General features: G+C 40.1%; 1 protein-coding gene across 1 annotated transcript in view; it reads left to right on the top strand.

The window, feature by feature from the left end:
- Me1 (malic enzyme 1) overlaps nucleotides 1-14,551 on the top strand; it is a 117,814-nt gene that overhangs the window by 15,634 nt on the left and 87,629 nt on the right. Inside the window, exons 2-3 of the mRNA XM_052715891.1 lie at nucleotides 2,123-2,256; nucleotides 4,533-4,682. Of these exons, the coding sequence (XP_052571851.1) occupies nucleotides 2,123-2,256; nucleotides 4,533-4,682 (284 nt within the window). The remainder of the gene's footprint in view (nucleotides 1-2,122; nucleotides 2,257-4,532; nucleotides 4,683-14,551) is intronic.

Below are 14,551 nucleotides of genomic sequence, written 5' to 3'. Positions count from 1 at the left end.
GGTCAGTCTTGAAAGGAGAAGCAGGTAAAAAGGACTTCCTCTTTCTTTTTTTTTGAGGGGGGGTTTGGTTTGTTTGTTTGTTTCGTTTTTTTCAATACCAGTTTCTCTTTGTAATAGTCCTGGCTGTCCTGGAACACTTTTTGTAGACCAGGCTGGCCTTGAACTCACAGAGATCTGCCTGCCCTTGCCTCCTGAGTGCTGGGATTAAAGGCCTATGCCACCACTGCCCAGCCAGAAGGACATTTTCTAAAAGTTAGAATGTAATTACATAAATTTCCCCCTTCTCATCCTTCCCTCATTCCCTCTCAGAATCATGACCTCTTTTTTTAATTATGTGTGTGTGTGTCTGTCTCTCTCTCCTCCACTCCACACCCATGCTTAAATATATAAATACAACCTGCTCAGTCCATTTAGCGTTACTTGTATCTGTATGATTTCAGGGCTGACCATTTGGTACTGGATAACCAATTAGGGGTCTCATCTCTGGGGAAGAGTATTTCTCCTCCTCTCAACATTCCTTAGGTGCCTGTGGTTCTTTGTTTATGGGTGGAGCCATGTGAGATTTCCCCTTCTACATTAGCATGTCTATTGGTGGTATACTTCTTCACTTCTTGTTTAGGCAGTCATAGGGTACTTGAGGTATCATAAATGAAACTTCCTTGTCATTTTAGGAGACAAAAATCTCACAGCCTATTTCCTGGTCCCCTGGCTCTTACCATCTTTCCTCCCTGTTTCCCATGATTCTCTGGACCTTAGGTGCAGGAGTTGGGTTATACACGTGTCCGTTGGGGCTGGGCACTCTGTAATCACTTGTTCCCTGCAGTTTGACTGGTTTCTGTAAAGGTCTCCATCCGTTACAAAGCAAAGTGTCTGACAGATGGTAAGAAGTACACTTATCTAGTGGGTAGAAGGATAAACATTAAGAATTTTGTGTTTTAGTAGAGTGACAGTTATAGGTTCTAGAAGATCCATGACCTTACTAGCCCTGGTAGTTGTCTTGATTTCTAGTGTCAGGAGTGATCTCCCTTCAGTCAAGTGAGCCTTACATCCAGTTACAGAGCTGTTGGTTACTGATAAGGTATGTGAGCCACTACTGCACCCTTAGGGATATGTTGCCATGATGGTGTCACTGTTGTGATTTGTAAGTGTTACAGCTGGGTAGGACTATTGGTTGCTCCCTCTCTTGGAAGCTTGCATAGTGCCTTCCAATACAATAAAAGCTAGTCCTCAGGTAGGAGGCTTTCAAGTCAGATCAAGCTTGAGTCCACCAGGTCTTATGTCCGAAGTGTGTGGTGTCAAGAAGAACATTCTTGATAAAGATGCCATGCATGAAGAATAAAAATGTGCTGCATTTGGGCTTGGGAAGAAATGAGTGTAACCAGGGTTACATAAGGATAGTAGGAGATAACCTGAGAATGGAGGGTTGGAACAGGTCCCTGGGAATCATGCAGTTTATTTCCTGACCTAGTTCACAGTTGGAAGCATAGCAGGTGTCAGCTGACCTAATTGTAGTCACATTTAAAAATAGGTAACTGTTCATTTCTATATTTTCTGACATTAATGATTGTATCTTTCATTTTCTGTGTACACATGTATGTGCTGTATATACCGTATGTACATGTGTGTTTGTGTATGTGGATTTATGTGCACATGTGTGTACATGCAAATGTGGAGGCTAGAGCTAGACTAGGTATCTTTCTTGATCACTTTCAACCTTATTTTTTGACACGGGGTCTCTCACTGACATTGGAGCTCACTGATTGGCTAGCCAGCTGGAGGTCCACATGTCTCCCCTCCCCCAGTGCCAGGGTTCCAGACACGTGCTACCAGGCCAGGCGTTCATATGAGTGCTGGGCCTCGCAGCTCAGTTCCTCACGTTTGCACAGCAGACACTTCACTGGCTGAGCTCTGTCTCTCAGGCCTCTCATTTTTGTGCTTTTCGGCAGTTTCTTCCTGGCCGTTCTCTGCTCTCACCTTCGCATCTGTAGCTAAGGAAGCAGATGGTTAGTGCACAGTTGGCTGGCTGTGCTTCCAGCAGCTAGACCCTGCCTCCCCAGAGTCCGTGTGTGTGCACTGTTTGTCTTGTCCTCCTCTGAAATCATCGTTTCCCCTTTCTTCCTAGGACTTGGCGTTTACTCTGGAGGAGAGACAACAGCTGAACATTCATGGGTTGTTGCCGCCTTCCTTCGTCAGTCAGGAGGTCCAGGTCCTTCGAGTAGTTAAGAATTTCCAGCGTTTGAACTCTGACTTCGACAGGTAACACATTTATGAACATATTTCTCTTAGGAAACACTCCTTCCTGTTGCTTTTTGTAAAAGAAAGTTGATCTATTTACGTACTTTGGAATGGATAATTAACTTTAGGAGAATTTGTTCGCAAATGCAGTGGTTTTTTTTTAAAGCATTTACTATCTTTAGGAACGTTTGAGTGAAATATTTTTATAATCTATTCTCAGTTTACCTTTCTCAAGATATTTTTTCTGTGAGAAATATCTGCCCATTCTTATTTAATGTATATTATCTATTTATATGTAAACATGAATATTCTTAACAAAAGAAAGAAGAAATGTCCAAGAAAATTTCTGCCCTCATTTCTAAAATTGATCATTGGTCGTTACTGGTGTTTATAACTGCCTTCTTCTGGGGGAGTGACACAGACTTTCGGTCCTAAACAATCTGGGCCTTGGTAGTGCTTCCTAGCTGGGCATGAGTTTCTATCTACAGCACAGCAGGACAGTATCTGATGGCAGGAAGGGGCGGCCATCTTATCAAGTAGGTTTTCTTTGAAGGAAATGCTCTTGGGAACCATGTTAGTCCCTTCTAAGGACAGTTTTCCCAGTGACCTGCCTTCTGCTAATGTTACCTGTTGAATTTCCCAGCGCTGTTCCAGCCGGCACATTGGAGATTGAGCTTTCTGCACACAATCACACACTTAAGTGATCTCTAACCCACACCAGAGATCACTGTGCATAGGGCCTTGCTATGTTAGTGTACACAGATTTTCAAGACTTTTCAGTTGTACAAAGCAGTTTGAATTTTATTGAAGTTATTGGTAATGCAAAAAGGGTTATTCATAGAGAGATAACTAGACAAGAAATGCCTTTACACAGAGGAAGGCCATTAAAAGCTGGGTGTGTTGGTGCATTTATTTAATCCCAGCACTCAGGAGGCAGAGGCAGGTGGAACTCCGTAAGTTCTATGTCAGCCTGGTCTATATAGTGAGTTCTAGGCCCCCCAGGACTGCATAATGAGACTGTCTGAAGAAAGGAAGGAAGGGAAGAGAAGGAAGCAAAGAAGGGCTGTTAGTTTGCTTAAGTTAGCGGTTAAACTCTACTGTGATATTTTCATCTCTTTAATTATAAAATAGGGACTACCTCTGTCCACATACTGAGAAAAATTATGTTATTTCACAATAGTAGTAATGTTTGAATGGTAGCAATCCAATTTGGATTTCCTCATTCTTTGAGATGTTGAGTTTTTTTTGTATGTATACATTTGTGTATGTGTGCACCTGTGTGTGTCTGTGTGCATGCACATGCTTGAACTTGTAAAGGTCGGGAGTTGACGATGTATATCTTTCTCTCTAGTATTCCACCTTATTTTTTGAGACAGGATCTCTCACTGAACCCAGAGCACACTGATTGACTAACCTGGCTGGCTAGTGAGATCTGAGGATCTTTGTGTCTGCAACCCCAGCACCGGGTTATAGATATGGACCACTAAACCCTGGTTTTGCACTGATGTCAGAGATCCAAACTCAGGTCCTCCTGTTTGCACCTCAGACACTTTCCCCACTGAGCCATCTCCCCATCCCCTTGAAGGATATTTCTAAAAATGGTCGATATTGTTTTTTAAACACAGGGTCTTACTATGTAACTCAAGCTGTCCTCATATTTGGTCCTGCCTGAGTTGCCCAAGTATTAGGATTAGAGGTGCATGCCACCATGCCTGGCTTGATAATGTGTGGGAATGTTATTTTAAGGTGTGTTACTTTTGTTTATGTTGCATTTGTTTTACTCTGTGAAGCTGTGTTACTTTGCCTGCCTAAAACACCTGGTGGTCTAATAAAGAACTGAACAGTCAATAGCAAGGCAGGAGAAAGGACAGGCAGGGCTGGCAGGCAGAGAGAATATATATAAGAAAAAAGAAGTAGCCAGAGAAGGAGGAGGACTCCAGGGGCCAGACACCCAGCTACACAGCAAGCCATGGAATAAGAATAAGATTTATAAAAGTAAGAGAATGAGAAAAGCCCAGAGGCAAAAGGTAGATGGGATAATTTAAGGAAAGCTGGCTACAAACAAGCCAAGCTAAGTCCAGGCATTTATAATTAAGAATAAGCCTCTGTGTGATTTATTTGGGAGCTGGGTGGCGGGCCCCCCAAAAGAGTAAAAAAACAACCAACAAAAATTATGCGTGTTTTCTATTCAACTAAAGATATACTTTATACTTGCTTGAAATTAGAATTCTAATAGCCATATTTACTATTGGATTTTGACTGTTGGATGTAGATCTAATTGTGTCCAATTTCCACAGGTATCTTCTGTTGATGGATCTGCAAGATAGAAATGAGAAGCTCTTTTATAGTGTGCTGATGTCTGATATTGAAAAATTCATGCCTATCGTTTATACTCCCACTGTGGGTCTCGCATGCCAGCAATACAGTTTGGCATTTCGGAAGCCAAGGTATGTAAACTTTTATTTTAGATACAATTAGTATTTTATCTTTTTGTAATTTTTTTTATTTTGTAATTGACATGAGTTGTATTAGTTTATCATACAGAAAATGGAGAAATCAGGAGATGGCTAAATGGAGCGAATTCATGTGTACATTATCAATTCTATTTGGCAATTATTCAAGCTAACTAAAATATATATTATCAGTGATTTTTGACAAGAACACTGAAATCAGTCTCTTAGCAATTTCAAGAATATAACATGTTGGAGAATGGAGAGCTGACTCAGTGGTGAATAGCTCATACTGCCCTTGTAAAGGACCTGGGTTTGAGTTCAGTTCCCAGCACCCACACTGGGCAGCTCACAACTGTTCCTTACTTCAGTTCTCAGGATTCAACACTCTCTTCTGGCTTCTTTGGGCAGGGCAACTGCATCCATGTTCATATATACACTCATGCTTAAATCTTAAGTATTTAAGTAATTAAGTAGTGAAAAATACGTTTTCACTGGTACACAGCAGGTCTCTAAGCAGGTCTCCTTATCTAATTGAAATTCTACTTTATTGGACATGCCTCTCCTAATCTTGCACCAAATCTTGTAGCCCATAGTAACTCTCTTCTGTTGTTTGTGCTGTTTGACTATTTGAGACCACACACGTTAGTGAGAGTCCATGCAGCACTTACCTTTCTATGTTTGGCTGTTTCATTTAATACATTGTCCTCCACATTCACCCAGGGGTTTACAGTGACAGGGTACCCTCCTTACTCAGTAGTGAGATTGATAGAAGTTTTGTTTTAAAATTTGAGGAACCTCCACACTGTTTTCTATACTGGCTGAATTAATTTCCCTTGTTTCCATCATTGGATAATTTCCTTTTCATTCATACACCAGACAGAATGTCTCTCATCATTTCGAGGATATCCATTTTCACACATGTCAAGTGATAGTTGACTGTGGGTTTAATTTGCATTTCATCGATGATTAGTAATGTTGAATGCATATTCATATACTTCTTGTCATTTATCTGCCTTAGATTTTTTTTTTTAGAGATTCATTTGTTCTATTTTATATATATATATTTTGCCTGTATGTGGTATGTGCACCACATGCATGCCTGATGCCCTCGGAATTTGAGGAGGGCATAGGATTCTTCTGCTTCCACTTTCTGGGATCACAGGCGTATGCCACCACACCTAGTTTATGGGGTCTAAGGATATGACTCAGAGCTGTGTGTTTGTTAGGCAAGCACTCTGCCAGCTAATCTGTGTCCCCAGATTCCCAGATCAATTCTTATATTAATAATCCTATTCCTAATGATTGCTAAGGGAAAAAGCTGCAATATGCATTTATGGGCTTCATGAGGAATTTCTTCTCTTTGGCATGGATACTTTGTGTTGGATTTCAGGATGTCATGGATAATCATTTTTCAGAATGTTGTTGGGGTTGCTTAAGCTGTCTTATTTCCATATGCCCATAGCACTTCAATTCCTATAGAATTCTGCATATTTGGTGTTTGTCTGCTTATCACAGCACACTTAATTGTGCCTGACCTTTATGCAGATGGCAGAGACAGCTCTCTGTGTCTCTCTTCTGCTGAGCTCCCTGTGTTACCTGAATTACTTACTAATATATCTTATGAAACGTTTCAGAAAGTGTCACACAAATTAATAATACAGGTGTATAAAGCAGACTTAAAAAGTTTCTTTGGAAGTATTTCTACTTACTATATATTTTAAACTTAAAAATGTTAGATATTAATTTTATATGTATGAGTGTTTTGATGGCATGCACATAAGTGCACCACATGCATGCCTGGTGCCTGTGGAGGCCAGAGACAGCATCAGAGCCTCTGGAAATAGAGTTACAGATGGCTGTGAGAAGTCATGTGGGTGCTGGGAACCAAAGTGGGTCCTCTGCAGGAGCAGCCAGTGCTCATAAGCACCGTGCCTGAGCCATCTCTTCAGTCCCTGCCTCCTGTATTTTCAAAATGCATTCCCCCCCAAAAGCTCATTCGTTTTTAGTACTTTTTAGCTACATCTCATTATACTATATTTTTGATAACCATGTTCTTACTTTTGATATTTTTAATGTTCTGTCAAGGTAATTTTGATCCCTTTTGCTCGTACCCTAATCTTTGTTTAGTCATAACCAGGCTATAAGGCTCTAGAGAGGGAAATGTGTTTTGAGACAGGGGCTCTCTGTATATCCTAGTCCGGCCTTTGTTTCCCTGTGTAGACTAAGCTACCGTCAAACTCACAATGCTCCTGCCTCCAGCTGTGGAGCTGGGGTTATAGGCATCCACCACCATACTGGGCCCGAAAGATCATTATTACAAGTTATTCTTGCAGTCCTGCTGAGTAGGTCCTGTGCCTGGCTGGCTCGTTTAATGTGCCCTTCCTGCTATCTCACTGAAACAGTAACTCAGGAGTATCCTGTTCATGCACTCTTAGAGAAAATGCTAAGTAATGGTGATCCATCATTTCCCCCTGCTGTTTAAGCATATTATTTTAACAGATGGATCCTCGTAAATAATTGATCCTGAAGGAAGTGCAACTCTAACAAACCAATCTATGATAACAAAGAATTTTGACTCAGTGTAGACAGCCTGAATGCATACCTTTTTCACTACTCATCTTTAGGTGGTGAGTCACTGAGCTGATTTTGGCAAACAGGTGGAGCTAATACAGTTTACTGAAAACAGTTTAAAAAGCACAACAAGCATTTCCCAAGATGAGCAGACTAGTACTGCTGGGTCACCAAAAGTCAAGGTGGAAACAATGGTCAGTGCTCAAATTAGGTGGAGAAAGCCGTGGTGCAATTAAATAGAATGCTTGGCTTCATAGTTCCTTAGAATAATACCTATTTTGTGGGTTTTTGGAGGGTGGGTATTGGTCATAATACAAATGATATAGCTGGAATAATCTTTAACACAACATAGCTATTCCTCAGTGGTGGTTATTGTTAATAGTATTATATATAACAACTCCCAGGACTTTTTAGGTTTTTCGAGACAGGGTTTCTCTGTGTAGCTTTGGAGTCTGTCCTGGAACTTGCTCTGTAGACCATGCTGGACTCGAACTCACAGAGATCTGCCTGCCTCTGCCTCCTGAGTGCTGGGATTAAAGACATGAACCACCACTGCCCAGCTACTCCCAGGATTTTTGACGTCTAAATCGATGGAGGGTATTATTCACCAGCTTTACAATAGTAGCATATGTTTGCAAAAGAGAAAAAAGTTTCAAGTGTCTTTTCGACATCCAAATATACAGATCTAGAAGTCAGTTAAATGTATGGACTGGGAACATAGTAGATGCTGTATTCAAAGATTCTAATATTTTTATTATAATTTGTCTTTATTTCTGAGAATTTCACACATGTATATAATGAAATATAATCATGTCCACCCTCAGCTTCTTGAACTTTCTTACTCCTCCCATCACCCTCCAAATTTCATGACTTTCCAACTTTTGATAATCCAGTTAATGCTGTCCAGTTGTACATGGGTGTGACATTGTACCTAGGGAGATATGAATCAATGTCTACTCACCCCAGATAGGGAACTCATGACACACTGAAGTACAGATGCCACCAGAGTCCAACTTCATGAACCAGTGAATTTGATTGGAGTTATTTACAGGAGCAGAAATGACTCAAAGGCGCCTGCATCACCAAACCAACCCAGCATGGGTGAAAAGCATGGAAGCTGGAAACCTGTAGTGTAGGCAGCTTAGCAGGTTGGGGAGTATCCTTTCCAGGTAGTTTAGTTTGTTTCTACTTCTTCCAGGCAGCTCGGCTTGTCTGAGCAAGTCTCTCAGCAGTCCTCACTGCTTACGTATGCTTGGGAAAGGAGTGGCCTAGTGAATCTGGTCAGTTTGGGGGACTTCCTGAAGCCATTGTTCACTTGCTGTCGTAATGGCTTGTTCACTTACTGTAGAGTGGAATGTTTCAACTCCCTTAGCGCATCTTGTTTCATCTCCCCAGTTAACATCCAGTGTCTTAAGAAACTTCTTTCCAAAATGGGAGGTTTTATTCTCAGGAAGCTGGTACATAACACCCCTCCAGGAGCTATCAACTGCTAATAGCTTCAAAGGAAGGGATGGCTGTTCTCTGGAACACCTCCTCAATCTATTGCTTTTCTTTTTTACTAGAATTTTGACTGTAAAGCTTCTAATGTTTTAGTTGGAACATTATATATGCTACACAGATTATATCTGTTTTAATTTTGACAATGATAAAGAGTATCAATGCTGATTGTTGAAGAGATTCAGTTAGTAAGATTTCTAGGTTTTGCTTTATTTTTGCCTAGAAAAATCTTTTTTTTTTCAGTACTGAAGGTTGAACCCAGGGCCTTGTATATGCTCAACAAGTGCTCGTCCACCCTCAACTCCTCCTGGAAAATTCCTATGGGGAAGTGTAGGGGGTGTGAAGACAGGATCTGTGTAGCTCTGGCTATCCCAGAACTCTGTAGAACAAGCTAGCCTGGAACTTAGAGAAATTCATCTGCCTCTACCTCCCAAGTGCTGGGATTAAAGACATGTGACAACATGCCTGGCCTTCTGGAAAGTTCTTAAATGTATACAAGATGAACCACAGTAAAATATCAAAACGCCTTTTGTTACCTTTAGTGTTTATATACCTGTTTCCTTCAGGATCCCCAAACATTCTTGGAGTAGTCATTAATTAATAATAACTGCAATTTCTTAATTTGATATGAGGAAGTATATCTGGTACATACAGACACCACTGTGACCTGGGTTTGAAACAGAGATGTTTACATTTATGAATCTAAAGGTTGTTTCCTTAAATGAAAATACACTCTGAAGTACAGACTCTCAAGATAAGAGTGTCAGCTTTAGTTGAAACTTGATTTGTGAAATAGCAATAAGAAAAGATGTTGTAACAAACTATAAATGGAGTGACCTGTTCATAAGAGAGGCTTATTTTTCCTACTCCTGGATTCTGGGGAGCCTGAGCTTAGGGTCAGCATGGTTGGGTTCTGGAAAGGGCTGTTTTTTGGGCTGTGGATCGCTATCTGGTTGCTTGTTATGTCTTCATGCCATAAAGCACCCTGAGAACCTTTTCATATTGGCACCTACAGGCTCCACGACCCGATCACATCTGAAAGACCCTGCCTCTTCATGCCATAACATCGGGGTTGAGATGTAAGCAGTTACATTTAGCGAGTGCACGGACCTCAGTGTCTTGCAGCCATTTTAGTTTAACACTATTCTACTTATTACTGAGACATCAAAATGCAAACCTCCAGGCAATCCACTGCCCACAGCAAGAATGACATAGTGAGAGCCTGTCTCAAAAAAACAAACAAACAAACAAAAAAAAAAACCCCAAAAAAACAGAAAAACAAATTAGACATGTTAAGGTGACTTTTTAGAACCAGGAAGTATAATAACTTTACACTTCACACTTAGTCTGTAAACTTTAGAAACTCTTTTAAACACCAAATCACTGATTACATTTTTAATCCTTTGAGAAGAGTAATTTATTGTTAGATGTTAATAAACTTTTGCCATTCACTTGTAGTAACACCTTGAGTTTTATCTCTACAGGTTCTACAGGTTAGTGCTCTCATTCATTTGTTTCATCACCTTTAAAATAAGCTCAGAATTGGCATTGATGGTGTTTTAAGGTTTTAAGAAAGAGAGCGTCACAGTGGATGTTCTTTAAAGCTATGAAACAAATGAGAATGTCTGAGCTAGTTAGTTTTTAACTGTCACTTCAGTGGATTTGGGGATAATTACTTAGAAAAAGCTTATTGTTATTGACACTGGAGATGTTGATGATCTCTGGAATTATAAGTTCAAATTATTCTTTTCCTGAGTAGGACAAATGCTGCATTTATGAAAATGTACCTGTGATTTGTACTAAATAGGAGTGAGGTTGAGTCTTCTATATCATAAGTACCAGGAATTCAGTGTGTGCCCAGAGGAGTTTAGAATTCCAAAGTATTTTCTTTCTTAAGCATTGCCTTAATTAGGAAAAATGTGGAGAATGGAAAAAATGTAGACATGATTCAAGCATCAGTTCTTTACATCAAGATCTAAGGGTCGGCCAAATTTATGCATAGACATATAAATCTCTCTGGCACGGCAGTGAAACTTATCTTCTACTGTAAAAGCCTTTAGAAATATAGAGTAACAGCTCATTGAGCCCCTTCCCATTTAGAGACTTCACATGTGGAAAACTTGAGTGGAAATACACGTTTCAGATCCAAAAATAATTTTGCTACAGCCTGTGTGGTACTTCCAGGTGTTTGGGTTTCAGTTTACATTTGACATATGGAGAACTCAGAAATAGTTTGCCAGGTTTTGTCTCAGGTGGTATGCATGAAAACATACACATTTAGTTACTTTCCCATTTACAGGAATGCATGTATTTTAAATGAGAATTATAAACCTTAGTCTTCATTACTAAAAGTAAAAAATGAAAAGAGGCATTTATTCTTAGATCATTTTGTACCACATTCTCATGCCTGAAATACTACATTTATTAGATAACCACGTGTTTGATGGGTCTCTGGCAGGTTGGGCTGTGTTCAGAGAAGTCACTCCAGCAGTAACAGTTTTTGAAACTGCTCGTCTGAGAGTGAACTGGCCGATGTAGAGATGCAAGCTTACAGGGCCTAAGTGAAGTCCTACTCCTGCCTTTTGTGTGGAAGGCAGCATCCTTTTCATAGGAGGGCCATAGAATGGAGAATGCAGTTGCTGGATGGAAGTTCGCGCAGAGATACAGTACTTTCCAGGGCTTTTCTAACTGACATTGGAATAACCTTCCTTCACTTTCAAAACTGGAAATAGTTGAGTGGTTTGGGTAATCTTTGGTGGTACCTGCTCTAAATGAGATTCTAGAAGTGGGTTTATTATGAACCATTTGAATTCTAAGGTCACTTTGGTTTTTGTTTGTTTGTTTTATGTTGAGTTTATTTTCATGCTATAAGGTTTTGTTTCTTCAGTTTCTTCTGAATGCCCTTTTCTTCTGTGCTGCCTACTCTTCTGGCTTAGGAAGTTTGTGTTCCTGCTCGATGACAATCATGTCAGTGTGGCAGGGAGCTCATGGGTGGGTTAATCCACCCAGAGCTCTGGAAGTTCAGTGTGCACTTTGTGTGACTTGGTCACCTGGAGAAGGGCAGTGACTAGAGGATTTACATTTGGACACTTAAGCTCAGTGTTGCTCTCTGCATGTGCAGAAGAGTGCAGCTCTCTGTTTTGTCTAGCCTCAGTGTCTAGCCTGGGCACACAGTGACTCCTCCACTGTACACCTGTATAGCACACATGGCTTCATTGAAGTGACATTTTTTGTTTGTTTGTTTTTTGTTTTTTTTTTTGTTTTTTTTTTTTTTGAGACAGGGTTTCTCTGCATAGCTTTTCGCCTTTCCTGGAACTCACTTGGTAGCCCAGGCTGGCCTCGAACTCACAGAAATCCGCCTGGCTCTGCCTTCCGAGTGCTGGGATTAAAGCCGTGCGTCACCACCGCCTGGCTCTGAAATCACATCTTTCAGACAGCTTGTCAGCTTGGTAAATGTGCATACCATGATGGCCTGGGCATTTTCACAGGTGTTCTTAAAGTGAATGCAAAGGTTGCACCTCTTGATGATTTCATGGGGTTTTTCTGTGTCAAGAGAGTAAGGAACTGTTATCACAGATCACCTCAGGCCATTTTCAGGAAGAGAGTGAGTCACTTTTGGTTTAAAATTCTGTGCATGTTTTAAAAAGTAGCTTACAAATCAGCACTTTCAGGGATTTGGAATCTCTTGTAAAGTAACCTAACCCATCAGTTTAGATAACTGAAGGAGTTCAGTTGTAACTTTCATTGCAGATTTGAGATTTATCAAAAATAGTATACTTTCAAACATGAGGAATTCATAATTATTTAATGACCTGACTCGTTAAAATTCTCACTGTATCCCCTAATAGCATGTAACTACAACAAGCATGTGACTTTATTTAATTGTGTCCTGACTCTAATGCTTGAATGACTAAAGCCGGATGTTGGTATTTTCTCACTTGGTATACATAAATTATACTCTGGATCTGAGGTTTGTGTGCTCTTTCAGGCTCTTTGTTCTTAGCATGCATTCCTCTTGTTACGTGTTCTCCCTAATGGTAGTTATTCAGCTGCAGAGCACTTTCCCTGACAGTGCTACTCCCTCCGCATGGCCCTGCACCAGAGTCAGCAGCAGGAAGGACAGAGCAGGGTCCGCACTTGCTGTAACCATCTTGGCCATCCCTCCTGCTTGCTGCCCATCTTTGCTTCTCGAGATCTAGACGCTGCATGGCAAAATAATCTATATTTAATATTGTCAGAGAGATTGTCCATCTTCCAAAATGTGACTGTGAATGTTCAGAAACAATAGCATAAAGTGAACTTAATTTTAGCTCAGTACTGTTTTATTCTGTATTTCATTAATATTTTATATTCGAGCCTGGCAGCAGTGGCACACGCCTTTAATCCCAGCATTCGGGAGACAGAGCCAGGCGGATCTCTGTGAGGTCGAGGCCAGCCTGGTCTACAGAGTGAGATCCAGGACAGGCACCAAAACTACATGGAGAAACCCTGTCTTTAAAAAAAAAAAATTATATTCGTATTAGTAAAGTTTGTAAGATCATTGACAAGATTCCAAATTATATAGTTACCTATTTAATTTATAAGTAACTGAATGTTCTATCTTTTTAACTAAAGAAGTTCTCCTTTTAACAGTGTAACTCACAGTCTTAAATATGATTGGCAGATGAATAAATGGTGTGTGCAATAATTTGAAATGCACAATATTTTATGTATTTAAAAATAGTGTGGCTATGTGAATTAAAACATTTGCACTGTAAAATGAAGTAATTTGTTTTAAAAAGCCAAAGATACGTACACACACACATTCAAAAGAAGTTTTTTAATTACTTAAGTTAATTAAGTTAATTTTTTAAATAACTCCTTTATTCAAAGAAGTTAATCTTACTGACATTTGCCAAACGTATGTGTGTGTATGATGAGGTCATTCTTACCATAGGATTCTGTGCAGTTGCTTAGACCATGGGAGCTATGCTGGAGTTCATCAGAACAGTCTATTTATAGTTAATTAGGTGGGCACATACCCTATTTTTAAAATGAGTGTGAAGAAGGAATGTAAAATCATTTTATATATACTTTGAGTCAATATTTATTTGAAAATAATATTTATGTAGAAATAGTGATTTTTTTTTAATTTGTATTATAAATTGAAAACAATCATTCCTATGAAAGTATCACCAACGTGTTAAGGGCCAGACTTCAGAGAGAGAGAGACAGAGAGACAGAGAGAGAGACAGAGAGACAGAATATGATTAAGTGAGAATGAACATCGAGACTAGAAGGAGAGACTTCCTTAGGAAACTGGTCCTGTGAGGCAGTGGCTGCGCCAGAGCTCCTGGGTCCAGGCTGAAAAGCTGGGAAAGGGCGGGTCCTACAGCAGTGTGAAGCCTGAAATCATCCTGTGGTAGAAGTTCCTCCTCCTCAGGGGCAGTACTTCTTTTCCAGCAGGACTTTAACCCCCTTGGAATGACCCAGTATTTGGGGAGTAATTTAAAATCTACATGGGAAATGTGAATCTTACTTAAAAATGACTGTCATAGCTGATAGTGCACACTTTAATCCAGCAGGCGGATCTCTGTGAGTTCAAGGCCAGCCTGGTCTACATAATGAGTTCTAAGATAGCCAGGTTTATGTAGAGAGACCCTGTCTCAAAAACAAACAAACAAACAAACAAACAAACAAATGACCTTTGTACAAACATCTAGAATGGTGCTAGCCAAGTTGACACATGAAATTAGCTATTATATGCTCCCCAAACAATGTTGAACCTCTGCTTTTGGACAGTGTTCTACTTTGGG

The sequence above is a fragment of the Peromyscus californicus genome, unplaced genomic scaffold (genome assembly GCF_007827085.1).
Source record: "Peromyscus californicus insignis strain IS unplaced genomic scaffold, ASM782708v3 Scaffold_11__1_contigs__length_118956290, whole genome shotgun sequence".
NCBI classification, from domain to species: Eukaryota; Metazoa; Chordata; class Mammalia; order Rodentia; family Cricetidae; genus Peromyscus; species Peromyscus californicus.
Note: the sequence above shows the minus strand (reverse complement) of the source record. Positions and strands in the feature narration are given on the sequence as shown.